The sequence below is a fragment of the Blennius ocellaris genome (assembly GCF_963422515.1).
Source record: "Blennius ocellaris genome assembly, chromosome: 5".
NCBI classification, from domain to species: domain Eukaryota; kingdom Metazoa; phylum Chordata; class Actinopteri; order Blenniiformes; family Blenniidae; genus Blennius; species Blennius ocellaris.
This window is the reverse complement of record NC_137654.1, coordinates 22,864,141-22,879,788: the sequence shown is the minus strand read 5'-3', so window position 1 is coordinate 22,879,788 and position 15,648 is coordinate 22,864,141. Positions and strand designations below refer to the sequence as shown.

General features: G+C 44.1%; 1 protein-coding gene across 1 annotated transcript; it reads left to right on the top strand.

Annotated features, from left to right (window-relative positions):
• Positions 1–11,238: 11,238 nt before the first annotated feature.
• susd3 (sushi domain containing 3) lies at positions 11,239–15,287 on the top strand. Its single transcript, XM_080497331.1, has 5 exons — positions 11,239–11,345; positions 12,924–13,112; positions 13,955–14,102; positions 14,307–14,468; positions 14,570–15,287. Exons 1-5 carry the CDS (start codon positions 11,261–11,263, stop codon positions 14,889–14,891), a joined length of 906 nt encoding a protein of 301 aa, XP_080353457.1. The 5' UTR covers positions 11,239–11,260; the 3' UTR covers positions 14,892–15,287.
• The last annotated feature ends 361 nt before the right edge of the window (positions 15,288–15,648 follow it).

The window sequence follows — 15,648 nt, the reverse complement described above, 5'->3', positions numbered from 1 at the left end:
TTCACTCCCAGTTGTTCTCTTCAGTTTTCATTCCCCTTACGGCTGGTGTTCGTATTTACTTCAGTGTTGCTCTGTTCACTATGAAATCTGTGTCGGTTATTAAACAAGCCTCTCGTCACACTGGAAACGCGGTTAAGCTGCGTATCAGAAAACATGTTTGATCATTTCCATAACATTCATTTAACTCTGAAGGTCGTGACGCTGATCTCGGCTGAATATGGACGACTTTCCGGACGGTCACTTTATCATCAGAGGTTAGTGGCCTGGAGAAACGTCACACAGGCGCAGGGGGAACATGCAGACTCACCACTACGCCACTCTCCTAGACATTACAACTAAAGCTGATGTCAGTTTTTTTTTTTTTTTATTGTGTGGTACTTCTTGACAACTTTAAGAAAATCTATTCAACAGTTGCTGAGGCATTCCCAAAAGCAAATCCCCTGCTGGAAGTTGTTGGCAAACCTACCGTTGTGGACTCTTTCACTCGTGAAATGTAATATGTTGAGTTAAGATCTCTGGCTTTTCCTCCTCCCTGTTTACTTTTCATGCTTGCTTCTTTGGCCTGTTCTGATTCGTTTGTTTTGATTCTTGTTGGCATGAGAGGTTATAGATTTGGAGTCAAACTGTTGACAACTGGAGGATCAAAAACTTTCATGGAAATGACCTCAAGGACTCAGAGCGTCACAACTAAAGGACAGACTGGGTGTGTGAAATGTAAGCAGCTGTGGCCATGATGTAACTGAAGGGAAAGGGCTTGTACAGCGATGACAATCAAGTGACACAGATCTACACAATATAGTGTTTATTACTTTTATACACAAGTTGCAGTAGTTACCATGGAGTTTTCAGGCTTGTATGTATTTATTTAGGCATCAAATGACTGAATGTAACTTGGAGTTTTTGAATTACTGTAACTCTGAGAAAACTGAAAAAAAAAAAAAAAAGAAAGTGTGGAATGAGCTGCTGCAGCTGTCTGGACTTAATGTTTTCAGCATCTTGATTGAATTCAGTCACACCTCCCTCCTTCTGTTTTGAGTCCTCTTTAGTATCTGTTAGCAGCTCTTGTGAGCGTAATCCTATCGATGTGTATATTTGCCAAGAGTCTGACGATAGGACAGCTATCGATGGGTCACGTGAAGCAAAACTTCTTTATTGAGCAAGTCAACATTAGAGTGTCAACATGATGAATCGTGGAGGGCTCCGTGGAGCCGCCGAGCAAAGATGGAGAGCGAAGTGCTGACTGCCCGCTTCTGTCATAGTTTTACTTGCTGTACATCTTGAATAGCGAGGAGCAGGGTGGCTGCAGGGCATGCTGGGAGAAAGAAAAAAACAACCGGATCATTTCTCCAGGGTCTCCTCCGAGGAAACTTGAGCCTCTGCTTTACTTCTCTCTTTGAGAAAAAATGTTGAATTTCTCAACCGCTGCAGTGAAGGATTTGTTGGCTACAAACAAGTTTACAATTTGCTTCTTGGCAAATGTTTGTGAAAGATTTTTTTTTTTTTAATCTTTGTCTCTCTTGGCTCTTTCCTGCTTGTAGTGACTGTCAGATCAGATATACAGATTACAAAACAGAGTACTACTCCTAAAAACTGCCACACAGTAAATAGAATTACATTCATTTTCCACTGAAATGAACAGATATGGCAGCCACCCTCTGTAGGTTACTAATCGCGGCTCACCGTGAAAATATCCACAATTTCAATCTGGGTTTAGGCGTCTGTCTTTGTTGGTGTATTCCTGTGTGTGTTTGACTTTTTTTTTTCTCAAGTTCCGTCCCAAAACATGCTGCTCGGGATGCAACCTGCCTTCACCAGAGTCAAGTCGAGTGCATCGTGAACCGGATTTGGTAAAAACAATGTTTTGAGCCATGCCTCAATATTCCTTTCTATTTATCTCGGTAACATTTGTAGATAATAACTGTTTGTCCGGGCTATTTTTAGAACAAGCCCTGTGTGTTACTTCACAAGTACCAGCGGGCGCTACCGGGCGTCCACCGCCATCTGATCCTGGGGGACGTCTGATGCCACCAGTTCAACACACAAGTGCAAACAAAGCAGATCATTTGTATTGTAGACATTTGTTCAGTGATTCAGATTGTGGCCTCGGTTGAGGAAAATGGATTTAATGGGAAATCTGTTATATGCCACTGGAGCGTAAGCCTCTTACCAGCTCTGTGTGCGTGCGTGTGTGCGTGTGTGCGTGTGTGCGTGTGTGCGTGTGTGCGTGTGTGTGTGTGTGTGTGTGTGTGTGTGTGTGTGTGTGTGTGTGTGTGTGTGTGTGTGTGTGTGTGTGTGTGTGTGTGTGGCCTAGAAACGTTTGCGTTGTGGATATTCAAACATCTCATGCTGTCTTTTGAGCCGCTCTGTCTTTGTTATTACACAAAGTTGATAAGCGTATCCTTCTACCATATTGGCCCAGAAACAACATCATTTCCACTTGTTTATTGTTTCCTTTAACTCTAATTTTAGTCTCACGGTCTTCTACCAACGACAATCAGCCGCCTGTCAGACGAGGAGATAAGAAGACTTTTATCACTTTGGAGGGACACGAGCCTAGAAAGTTAGAGGGCGTCGCTCTCGGCAGAGCAAAAGATAAACCTGTTAGCAGATACTTGTTTTGTTTTTGTTTGTTTTGAGGGGGGGGGGGGGGGGGTTCAATAACTGTGTCTGTCTGCCATCTGGTGCTGAGTTGTGAGTGTGGAGTCACTTTTTATGGCTTGTTGGCTGCAACATGTTGTCTGCTGCAGCCAAACCTGACACTATGGGACCAACGAGAGGGAACTAAAATAGTGCAGTCGCAGCCTGAACATCTGCATAATGAGCTGCAGGTGTCAGGCGAAACCTTCTACATAATCATATTTTTTCCCCCTATGTGCAGATATTTTAAACTAATGAAAGATGATAATTTTTACTTCACAGCTGAGTGTGAGATCTGCCCACATGGCAACTACCGATACTATCATTTCATTTCAGTTATTCATCATCTCTCTCTCTCTCTCTCTCTCTCTCTCTCTCTCTCTCTCTCTCTCTCTCTCTCTCACCCTCGGGTCAAATTTTCCATCTTGTGTGAAAAGGTTTCATTTCTATTTTCAACTTTGGACTCTCGATTCTCCACTCGTTGAAACCTTTTGGTGCACCAGTTCGTTGCATCATGTCGCTCTTTGCAGCAGCAGCCGCACTCGTGCAACACATGCAAGCGCAGAAACCTTTACTTCGCTTGGTGAAGCGAAGGAAGTGAACACTTCTTCATTCCTGTAGAGGAAGTGGTTGCACCTGCTTCCTGACAGTTGCATGAGAAGAAGAGACTGTTTTCAACCTCTCCGGTTTTGTTTTCTGGGTTTATGTCTCCTGTCACTGAGACATGAGGTGAACAAGTCGGACACTTCCTTTGACCCCCCCCCCCCCGACCAAAAGAGTGATTTCAGCGCTCTTCTTCTGCAGGTTTTCTCTTGTGCTCGCCCGTTGATTGACTGTAACTGCAAATATTATAGAAAATAGTTTGTTATTAGATGAGTCATTTATGCAAGGATGAAACAAAACTGCAGACAACCTCAGAAAATATTCTGCATTTAATCAAAGACCTAGAGGGTCTATGATACAGATAAATCCGATGATGATAGTAATAGTAACAGTACATCACTAGAGATGATCCATTACATTGTCGCAGCCCGAGAGGAGGTAGAGAAAAAAAAGGATCTAATTCGGAATTGGTCATCCTACCATTATATTATAATTAGAAATCTTTAAGACGGATTAGGTGATGATTACTCCTGATCTATTTGAGTAAATGACCGATGTGTCGTCAGAATAGCCGTATTAAACATGGTTTCACTGCCTCCAGCACCGGGGTGTCGTGTTCTTGCTTAAATTCATTCACTAATTCATAATTCGTTCAGCTTTACAGTGTCTGTTCTTTCTCAAGTGAGCCTGAAATCAAATTTATTCCCACGAAACTTCACATCAGTGTACATCCTAAACAGCCTAAATAAAGGAGGCAACATTTGTAACTGAACACTGTTTCCTCTGAGTCACTGAACACCGCAATGTGTTGTAAAGCCCCGAACCAGAGTTTCTTATCACACAGAACACCAGTCGCTTGTAGGGAACATTGTGAAATGATGTGGAGCCGCATGGTGTCTCTTAAAACTCGCTGAAGAACAAACAGCCACTTTGAGTGACAGAACTGCTTCATAATGGAACGTTTGGCAAAAGGAAATAAAAGAAAATTCCAGAGAGCTGTAGCTCCATAACGTAGCAACATAATTGCGCACAAGGCAACAGATGTAACGTAGTAATGCAGCGGCGATGGGCAGAGCATTATTCCACAGATGCACACAGACACGAATCCAGCAGTTGCTCAGGCTTTTAAAACATTCAGGTCGAAGAGATTTTCACAAACGCTTGAGTATACAGAGTTCTTCTGTTTGTTCGACACTTCAGGAATATGGGCATATATTGCCCACTGTTCAAGAGGCCAATGCTTTAAAATATCTCCAATAATAATATTGTACAATGGAATTAGATGAACAATCACAGGAATAAGCTCAAGATAGGAAATAGACCAACTTGCCAGTGAATCCACAAAACAATGGAGAATATGTTCCTGTTATCAGTCTGTTCTCTTTTGAACTGTCACTCCTTTCATTAAAAAAAAAGTTATATAGCTTTCTACACTTTCCCCGGAAATTGCCAGCTCAGCACACTGCACCTCACTTAACCTCACGGAGGTCCGTTCCTCTGGCTTTCTCCAGAACGAGCTCCCTTATCGCTGTTCTTCCTCTGAGGCTTTTAGGGTTGGTGCAAGCATCCGTGTTCTCTTCCCTTTAGTCTCTCATCATTTAGTTGTTTGTCTTCCGTCGGGCTCCCTGCTGTTTGCTGGCCGTCGATACCTCGTCGGAGGTTGTACCCGTCCAAACACGTCGAGACCCTGCAGAGTATCGCTGAATGCAAACGGTGCAACTCCCTCAACTCTTGTTTACACTCACATTCTTCCTCGCTCCTTTTCTGAGTTTTGTATACCTCTGAAAGTGACGGGGGTGTTAAAGGATTAAGACTTTGGGATTCTTGGAAGCAGGGAGCTCTGTGTTGAAGAAATTCTGGCGAGGAGCTGGAAGGAATTCACTGGACTTGAAGACGATGCAGAGACTTTAGAGACAAAGTTTAGAGAATCCAGAGACAGCAGTACTACTCAGACGTACATGCTATTCCATTTCTGAGGAGCCAAAAATCCAAGGAAGAGCTCCAAAGCATTCGGAAGGCAGTGTTTAGATAAGGATGTGTATGTAGTGTGTGCAGATGCTTTGTCTCAGTTGTCACATGATGACATGTTTCCACGGTCAGAGTTGACGGCCGTCAGGCTGTGTAGCTCCCGTATTTGTCACAAAGTGGAGGAAACTGTGATCAGTAGGTGAAAGGGTTGAAAGCGTAGACAAATAGATCAAGTTACAGATCTATGCATGGGATCTATCACATCTGATGAAGATTAAATAGAAGTACACACAATAAACTGCGTGGTTCATTGAAAAATCCACCAGAGCACGAGAACAACATGCAAATTCAACACAGAAACTTCCCCCGAGCCCAGACTTGAACTGAGGATTTTTCTCCGTGAGATTCAGGAAACTATACGTGGCCCCCGAAAGGTTTTTATTTGATGAGAAAACTTCACAAGACTCTGACCTGAAATGACAAGATGAACTCATGTGCACTCTTGATTTAATTGCTCGCCCACCACCGGCTTAAATCTGAAAACTCTGGTTTTACAATTCCTGCCTCAAGTAAGATGCACTTACATTGTAAAAAAAACCAGTCACCAGCTGGATGCGGAAATAATGTACCATGTAAGCTCATGGGTTTGAAAATAAAGTCAAGTAGCTGTGCTAACTTTAATCCCTTCCGAATAAAAACACATATGGCTAACTCGCTGGACTCCTACAGCTCCACAGTAACAACGTTGGGGGGGAGAGGAGGGGTGGTGGTAGTACATCTGTATCCCAGTGCCTCGCAAGCTGTGCACATCTGAAGTGGTACTGTGGCAAAGAAATGCTTGATCAACTCAATTTCCTCCAAAAGCCTCATTCTTCTTACCTGCCAGCAGTTTCCCATCCCCCCCCCTCCATCCCCAGTGAGTGTATGAAGGTCCAGATTTATGAAGCTGCCTGTCCGCTGATGGCCACAGTCCAGCCAGGAAAAAAAAGTGATTTGTTCGGAGATTACAGACTGAAAAGACAGAGAGAGAGGTATTTAATGGCGTTATGGGCAGATCATCAGCGTGTGTCTGTCGGTGTTGAGAGAAAGTGAGAACACTGGTAAAGATTTTTCTGCAGGCTGCTCGGCCGCATGCGTCTCAGCAGGAAATAATGAGACCATCTTCAATCAGACTGTGATTATGGTATTAGGGTGGTTTGTTAAGAAGTCCTAGGTTGGTTTTTTTGGGGTTTTTTTTACCTGCGAGGTGGTGCTCGGTAGTCGTTTACATACTCCCTTGTTAGGAGAGAACCAATGACACTTGCAGAGGGCACCTTCACTCTCCTCCGCCCAGACCTCCAGCCATATGTGGCCTGGTTTGAGCTGCAGCGTTGACGGTGCGGTTGGCAGCGTGAGGTGGTTACCCTCCTGTTCTATTTAATTACCCTTCAACCCCAGCCGCCGGCCGAGCCGCTGAGTGTCACACTGTGTCAGGGGCAGGCCGGACAGTCACCTGCCTCACCTCTCCCAGCCTGTCAGGTGAGATTAATAACCAAACAATACTTTACCTTCAGCTCGTGGAATTTTTGATGTCCATTATTAATCATTCTTCATTCGCTTTCTTTCCCCCCCCCTTTCTGCTTCTTTTGTGTCACAGCCACAACAGCCTTGACGTGTTTACTGTGTGTGTGGCACCAGGAGCTGTTATTAAACTTAATGAGTGTGTAACGTTCTCTCCTGGATGAGTAACTGATCTGTTGAGTCATTTGGCAGCACTGTGTGTGTATTGTCTTTTGTCCAGGTTGGAGGCATCCAACTTTGACCTGATTCAGTTTCATTTGAGACTCCAACTAGGCTTGTGTGCTTGGTTGTATACCAGATTTGTTTTTTATTGACACCTCGTGTCAGGTTTTGTTCACTCTCTGCATTTAACCCTTCCTTGTCATCATTAACTTTATCTAGCAGTAGTCTGCTACAGTGCCGGTTTAGCTGGTGGGGATCAACGGACCCTCCGTGGCTACCTGTCAGCTGTGGGATTTGAACCTATCGCCCAAGTTTAATGTATTTGTAGTGTGGGAATTAAACAAACATAATAAACGTGTGTCCCGTAGGCCAATGTCAGTCCACTTATAAGCAGATGACACATTATTCTGCACCGTGGGACTGAATCACTTTTCAATAATAACCTTTACAGACACATTAAGGCCTTAAAATGTGAATATGTATGAGGTAGTCAGTTTTACAGAGATATTAATATAATATTAAAGAGAAAGGTTAATGCAGGGTGAGAGATATGTCTGTCCTGAGGTTCATTATGTCCTGAGGCATCCTGGTTCCCTTCTTTTGCACGCAGAGGACAGAAGGCTGAGTGCAGAATAAAGTGTAAGGCACTGAGCGTCCAAACTGTACTCCCAGAGACTCCAAGTGAACTGTTGCTGTAGCAACCGTCTCCAAATCAGAAAGAAATTCGACCACTTTAAGGCACACTAATTTCTCAAAATGTCCTTATCCTGCATCTTGTCTCCCTCCTTGTCCCTGACCTCTGGGGGTGAAGCATCACTGCATTCTGGATTCCTGGAGGAAGTGCCGACACTGAGAAAATAGAAGAATTGAAAGATGCATATTCAGTTTGACTTTTAATTGGAAAAAGACACTTAAACCATTTTGTATTGTTATTCCATGTTCTTAATTTGTCATCTTATGGCTTGTATTCATTCATCATGATTTTTTTTCTTCCTTTTCTTCCCTCGGTGTTGTCCTGTTATGGGCAGGATGTTTTCTCCCAATTCAACTCTGTCTCCCGTATCCTACATCTTCACAACAATTGTGTCACCGCCTGTCCCCCCGCACTGCATCCCCATGAACGTTCTCATTAACCTTCAGCATGTCATCCTGACTTATAGCTCCGGGGTCTTCGTCTCTCCTCCACACCAAACCAAAACCATCTCAACTCTGTCTATTTCACTTTTCCACCAAACCTTTGTGGCTACTTCAACATATGTCTTTTCGCTGCCTCCGCTCTCTGCCTCCTCACGGTTTCAACCATCCTTCCCATTCACACGCGTACCGAGCATTTCATTTCTCTCCTCTCCTCTCAAATCTCCCCTTCTCCAGGTTCTCTACAACCTATTTTGCACTCTGAATACAAATCACTGTCATCTGCAAAGCTCATCAGCCATGGAGAGTCTTGCATCCTCTTGTTCTACACCCTCCTGTTTTATAGCATTTATTTTTGTTTTCCTTTTCTATTCGCCTTTCAAATTGTTTCTTCTGATTTTTATCATCAATATAATCACAATCTTGTCAGTTTAATGTTTCACCTTGTTTACTTTATTCTCAAAGATCCATATGCCTCTTTCTTTCTTCCTTTTATTCTTGTCGTTTGTATCATTATAGTCCAGTCAGTCATTTTAGAATTGCTCTTACCTGCACTGGCCTGCATGACGAATGCGACATAAATAAAATGTCACTGAATGATGCAATTTAACATTGAAGTTTATTTTAGTGGGGGTGTCCTCATTCTGCGATTGTGCTTGCTGTCAGCTTTTGCTGTCTTAATTCACATTCAACAGAAAACCCACACAGAGAAACGATATGGCCATCTGTGATGCTGCCACTTCCCTTCCAGCGTTGCAATGCAAAAAAAACAAAAAAAACACACACACACACACAACAAGAGACTATTAGTCCTTCAGCTGAGACTTTAGTGGTGATAATGGGGAACTTTTTTTCATGTCCCTACCCTCCTTCCTTGGCTGGTATGGTGTGTGTGTGTGTGTGTGTGTGTGTGTGTGTGTGTGTGTGTGTGTGTGTGTGTGTGTGTGTGTGTGTGTGTGTGTGTGTGTGTGTGTGTGTGTGTGTGTGTGTGTGTGTGTGTGTGTGTGTGTGTGTGTGTGTGTGTGTGTGTGTGTGTGTGTGTGTGTGTGTGTGTGTGGAGGTTTGCGCAGGTGAACAGGGCTGAGCCTGTGGAGACACTTATCACCCACAGCAGAAACAGACTCATGCATGCTCTGAATTCTCAACGACGTCAGGCCAACTGGTTCTCGAAATAGAAGAAGTGCTCTGCTTTCAGAAGTGTGGGCCAAAGATAAAACGGGGAACCTCCATTTTGTCTGTGTGGGGTTTGGGTTGTGTGATGTAATGTGAGTTTGTACAGTAATTGTTAGTGTCGTGTGCACGGGTGGATTTTCTGTAAATACCTCAATTATTATTCCTCTTTTTGGTTATATTCCAAGTCGGTTATTGTAACCATGATGTTATGTTTCTCTTGCACCATACATTTTGAATTGAATTACAAATTAGGGCTGCTTGTTTCTTTGTTTTGCTCATGTGAACACATTCAAAGTATTCATTAAAGTTGTCCTTAATGTTAATGCTTCATATCAACCACAAATGGCCTACAACGTGGTGAGGAACAGAAAGAGAAGTGAAAGAAATTCAGTCTTTGCATACAGTGACTTGAAGATGACTGTGGTCATTTATGGAGAAACTGTGGTTTTGACAGTACAATTCCACAAATAAATGTGTGTGGTCATGCAATGACAGCAGGCAACAAGTTTAGCTTAAAAAAGTACAAGAACATATTTTTATGTGTATGCCTTTTATGTGTAGTCGAGCATTCTCTTCCCATGTAGAGTATAATAAATGTAATTTATTAGCATTATTCTCGACTCCTGTTAAAAAAAAAGTAGTGGATTTACATAATTGTACAAATAAAAAGCCACAAGCTACCTGGGGGGGGGGGGGGGGGGGGGGGTTGTCTCATTTAATTCAATTGTTTTCTTTCTAATGGCTGCTGGGACTCGTCAGCTGCTATTATATGCGTAAACGAACAGTTATGCTCCTGTAATTCATCTAAAGTGGCCCACTGTACTCTTAGTTACAAATTTATTTATTTCAATCAGAATAGCGGAGTTGGTTCAGTCAGTAAATGGAGCTTTCCTCTTCTGGTAAACACAAGTTTAGTGAAATAGTGACTGGGCAAGTTGAAAAGGGAAGTTGAAAAAGGAGCTTTCCAATTGAAATAAGTTGCTTGATATGACTTTTAAAAGTAGTGTGACTGTACCGTGATAAATTGTCATTTTTAACTGCTCGTTTTCTTAAATTATGGTTCTGGTTAGGGTTGTCTGAATTGAATAAAAACAGTACCTTTGACAGAGGTAGCCTTGATAATGGGCTTTCACATAGCAAGTGAATTAATTCATATTTAAGAAGTCTCCTCCAGCAGACTGGTGTCAATAATAAAGCGATAAATGCATCTCTCAATCACATTTAGTGGATGTCTGTTTTGTGAGCGCGGTTTCTCTGTAAATGTGTACCTAGTGCACCTGAGGGAGATGTATACACACACACACACACACACACACACACACACACACACACACACACACACACACACACACACACACACACACACACACACACACACACACACACACACACACACACACACACACACACACACACACACACACACACACACACACACACATCAGCGTCACGACTTATTGGTCTTTGGCACAGTTTGAACCCAGAAGCGCCCTGATAGGCTCAAACTAACCGGCGGCGCAACATCCTGCACAAACCGAGAGCTGCTGGTTGTCAGTCCGCCTCCACCACCACGTCGGAGTCCTGCTGCACACGAGGAGCAGCTCTGATGCCCGACTTGACCTGACCTGATGTAACACGGGGAGTCATTTCTGCTTTGCTCAACAAGGTCTCGTCTTGATCGTCTCTCCTCGTCCTCCTCGGCGCTCATCCTCTTTGCGCGGCGACAGCGGCTCGGACGCGCCGCTTTAGATCTGCTTTAGTATTAGAGCTGCTGGGGAGGGAACTGCACGGAGTGGTGGAGGTAGAGGAGGGGGGGGGGAGAGGACGAGTCTCTGGACAACAATCTGTTCACTGGGAGAAAGAAGAGAAACTCGTCCTGAGAGACGATAAAGCCACACAACAAATTGTTTACCCTGAACCGGAGGAGCGCCGCTGCGCAGTCTTTACGCACAACTAGGAGGGCTGCTGCTGACCGTGTGTGTGTGTGCGTGTATATATATGTTTGTGTGTGTCTGTCACCAACATGTCAGCAGCAACAGCTTCAATAGCAGATGTGTCCAGGACCGCGTATCCAAACAAGGATGAGAGCCATGACAGGAAAAACTCAGGTAGGACAAATGCAACAGAAAAACACGTTGTGTGTAAAATCTGTCGGTGTTTGGCACTTCTGCTAGTGTGTGTGTGTGTGTGTGTGTGTGTGTGTGTGTGTGTGTGTGTGTGTGTGTGTGTGTGTGTGTGTGTGTGTGTGTGTGTGTGTGTGTGTGTGTGTGTGTGTGTGTGTGTGTGTGTGTGTGTGTGTGTGTGTGTGTGTGTGTGTGCGTGCGTGCGTGTGCGTGCGTGTGTGCCTTTCACTTGTGCAACATCCCTTCAGGGACTTGCAGTAATTGCGGTTTCCAAAAAATGCGCTTGGTCTATTAGTCTAACATGTATAACATGCAGCACTGGCAGACTGCCATTAATCAATCAATAAATACATGATGCAGTTTTCACAAGATCAGTAGTTATTTGAATGAATTAAATCTCCCAGAAATATAGAAAGAATTGAACTGCGGGTGACTTCAACATCAGTTGCACAGCTGGATATCTGACATATACAGGCTCATTCAGCCACAGAGACACGTTACATAAAACCAGTCCTCTCTGCTTACTCTCATGGAAGTGTGTCCTTGTGTTACATAAATGTGGTGAGATAATGCTAATGGTCTTCATGGGGGAATGTATCCCAGTTGTGTCTATAGTCTTCAGCCACTGCATCTGGATCAGGAGATGGGGGAAACTGCTTTTGGCTCGGTCATTCATTCCCTCTATGAATATCCACGAAACCCCCAAAACTTTTGATATAGTTTGAAGCCCCTTGTGGTGATAAAAGTGCACCACATGATTCAACGTGTATGCCTGTGTTCAACTTAATGTAAACAGTCAAGTCCCTCCTACGTCAAAGATCTGCTGCATCTGAATGAAAATTATGAATATTTCACTCAGTGGCTGACTTTGTTTGGCCCGTTCCTCCCATCCTTTTGGAAACCACCAAACGTATGCTCCCGTGTTTATTTTCATCCCATCGTCTTGTTTCATGATGAAGTCATACTCTGATGTTATTCGTTCATGAGTGCTATGGTGTGTGGCGCTGACACAGTGAGCGTCCTCCCGTCCTGCAGTGTGCCGAGCATCCCGCTGTGCTGTATGATAACCAGTTGTTTAGCAAGCCTCCAGATGGTGTGTGTGCATTCCCATCAACCTCGCGGGCCTTTTGTTTAATGATTTATCTCGTTTCCCACTTTGATACGGTTAGAATCTGATGCAACTCGGCGCCGGGCCGTTCCAGGGTTGGCTGTGTTTTTTTGTCAGACAGCGTTGGAACGGCTCGACAGGGGAGCTGAAGCTGATATAGCTGTGGAACGACTGTCCCAGTCTCATCTGCAGCGCTCCCATCCTTCTCTTTGCCGTTCTCCCTCGTACAGTTCACTCTGAGCTGTTGTTGTGCAGCTCATGAATTTTGAGTCGTCTGATCATCTCCGTGAATACAAATTTTTGTTTGAAGATGCATGAATTAAACATGTAGCAAAACTTTGGTCGAAGTCTGTGTGATTGATGCATATTCAACATCTGCAGCATAATTCATTCGTAAAAACCTCGTTTTCTTGCAGATTGCTCAACCGTCTGACCATTCGCTCTTTGTGATTTAGTTCATTTTCAGTGCACGCCCATACCTCTCCCGGCCCTGGGCACCCAGAGGATCATCCAGGGCAATGGCACCAACGTAGGCACAGTCATCTCCCTGCAGTGCCCAGCTAAGCACAAACTGATTGGTGGCGATCTGACGTGTGTCATGGGGCCCAACAGCACCCATTGGGTGGGGGAGACCTACTGCAAGCGTAAGTAGAAATGGAAACTGAGACCTTGAGATGACCGTCGGTATAGAAAGAATGACTGTGGTGGACTAGTGCAGGAGCCTCAGTGTGTCTGCTGAGCCATTTTACCGCCGAGATATATTTGTGCAGACTGAAGTATTTTTTACTGTGAGAATTGCAAAGGCTGCAGAACCACCAACCACCACCCCCCCTACCCCCCCACCCTAACTGTTTATCAGCTCATTATTCTGAGAAGATGGAATATATATTATGCTATTATAGACATTGTGGTTAATGAAGATGCCTAATGTAGTATTTGGCTTCCAATAATTGTTGCCTTAAGCTGAGTGAAAACACATTTGGGAAGGAAATTATTTGCTTGCTTGTGCAAAAAGCTAATTAAAGGACAATTTTAATGCTAATATCTGAGGAGAGGAATACTTTCACTCAGGTGCAGAGCTGGACTGTGCGTTTGTGTGTGTGTGTGTGGGGGGGGGGGGGGTGGGGCGGGGTTGTGAATGAGTGGAATAAGTGGAAGCAGGATTTTAATTATATTTCACAGTCAATCACCATGAGGGAGGAAAAGCTGTCTAATAAGACACTGAAAGAAATTAAACATTAAATTGATATTTTATTGTCTCATCCCTGATAAGCTGGCAAGTTCCAAAATGGACTTTCATTTTCTGCCAATTTCTCCAGAGTAAAGACGGGCGCAGGCTGTCTGCGAACGTTGGGCCTCATTAGGGAGTGTTTGACATGGATGTTGCAGCCTGAAGGATAAAGTTGTCTTATAGACCGAGAGCATAACATGGAAATGAAGTCAATACATTAATCAGCCCCCCCTCTCTTCCTCTGTCACGCTGCAGCACTGGCTCCCTACGAGGACTATGGATTCCGTGTGGCTGTCCTGGCGTCCATCGTGAGCTCTGCAATTATCTTCCTCATGTCCGCGGCCTTCATCACCTGCTGTCTGCTGGACTGCATCAAAGAGGACAAAAAGAAGGAGCAAGAGAGGTCAGTGAGGAAAGAATGACCACGAGCTGAAGCGAAAATCATTGCAATTATTTCTCTGCCTAATTCAAGATGAATGGTTATGGCCACAAAATACATGAGGATAAGCAAAAATACGTATTACACTTTTTTTTTTTTTTTTAATCACTGGAGGGTTTGATGAAGGTGAAATACTGACATGCTTGTTTGTTCTGATGTTTACATCAGGGAGTCGGATATGTGGCAATGGGAGGAGCAGGCCCAGGGTCAGGAGGAAAACAGGTCACGCTACAGCCATAAAGGCCGAAACAACAACAACAACAACACCCGGGAGAAGCTGCGTTGGGACACCAACAACCCCGCTGTGAGTGACAGCAGGCCACCGTGCAGGTGAGATGTGAATTCTTCTGGAAATGCTCAAACAATATCACTAACTGATCAAGACAATAAATGAACATTGTATTGTTGTTGTTGTTGTTTTTTTTTAACAGATGTCAGCAGCAGTACGCCTACAATCCCGCCTGCACATTCGCCCCGACACCTCCACTTGCTGGCCTTCCTGGACACGACTACAATCAGCCCCTCTTACCCCACAACCAAGATTGTGATCCGCCCCGCTACCCGGGACCTCCTCTGTCCTCCAGTCAAGCTGGGAGTCCGGGCCTGATCCAGATCTCGACGGTGGGCAACGTGGTGTGGCAGTATGGGGGACAGCGGGACGGCCCTGCGCGCGGGAACACGCTCGCTCAAGATGAAGTCAGCACCAGGAATAAAAACCCCAAAGAATTTTCCATAAGGATTATCTCAGTGTGAGTAAAACCAGCCACGTCTGTGTTTGCTGGAGAAATCTGCTCTTGACTCCACTGATGAGGACGACATGAACCGTGTCAGCACTTCACCTTAAATGTACCCACTGTGCCACTCAGTGTGAGGGACTCCATGGACCAACTGATGGACAGAGTTTCCGTGCCTTCTGTAAACTGTGATGGCACACTGCGCTCTGCTGGAAAAGAGGAGCCATTGCATTTGTCAGCACACCAGCCTTGAGTGGACGTTTACGCACGCTGTGATTCTCTTCAAGATCTGTGCTGCAACTTCAATGTAATGTAGACTATTGATGTATAGGTCACATTGCACTGCAGTAGTCTGAGAGGGATGTCTTAAAAAAAAAAAAAAAGAATTAGGAACGTATCTGTTGGAATTACATCAGAGTAGCTGGAAAGAAGAAAAAAACATTGACCAGTATGTAAATAATAATTTTAAGGAATCTAAATAAATGAACTTTCTTTTATTACTCATGGGTTTGAAGTGGAAGAAGACCACACGTGTTTCATTCATCTTCTTAGACGTATCCAACATAAAGTTATAGTCTGGACCGGTTGCAGTTCACCTTGCAGGGAGACACACATACAGGTAATTTGCTGTCACTGATAAGATACACTTATTTGGACTATTGAAGAAAAGCTGGAGAAAAATTGTGTTGCTGATCTTCTTTATGATTGAATAAGTTTTAAAAAAAAAAGCTGCACAACCTTTACATGACATTTTTGGTGAACTCTGAATTTTTTCA

Excerpts from the sequence above, each read along its gene's own strand:
- susd3 (XM_080497331.1), top strand. The coding sequence starts at position 11,261 with ATGTCAGCAGCAACAGCTTCAATAGCAGATGTGTCCAGGACCGCGTAT. Across the intron at positions 13,113-13,954 it reads GGGGGAGACCTACTGCAAGC|CACTGGCTCCCTACGAGGAC; the intron begins GTAAGTAGAAAT and ends GTCACGCTGCAG. Across the intron at positions 14,469-14,569 it reads GACAGCAGGCCACCGTGCAG|ATGTCAGCAGCAGTACGCCT; the intron begins GTGAGATGTGAA and ends TTTTTTTAACAG.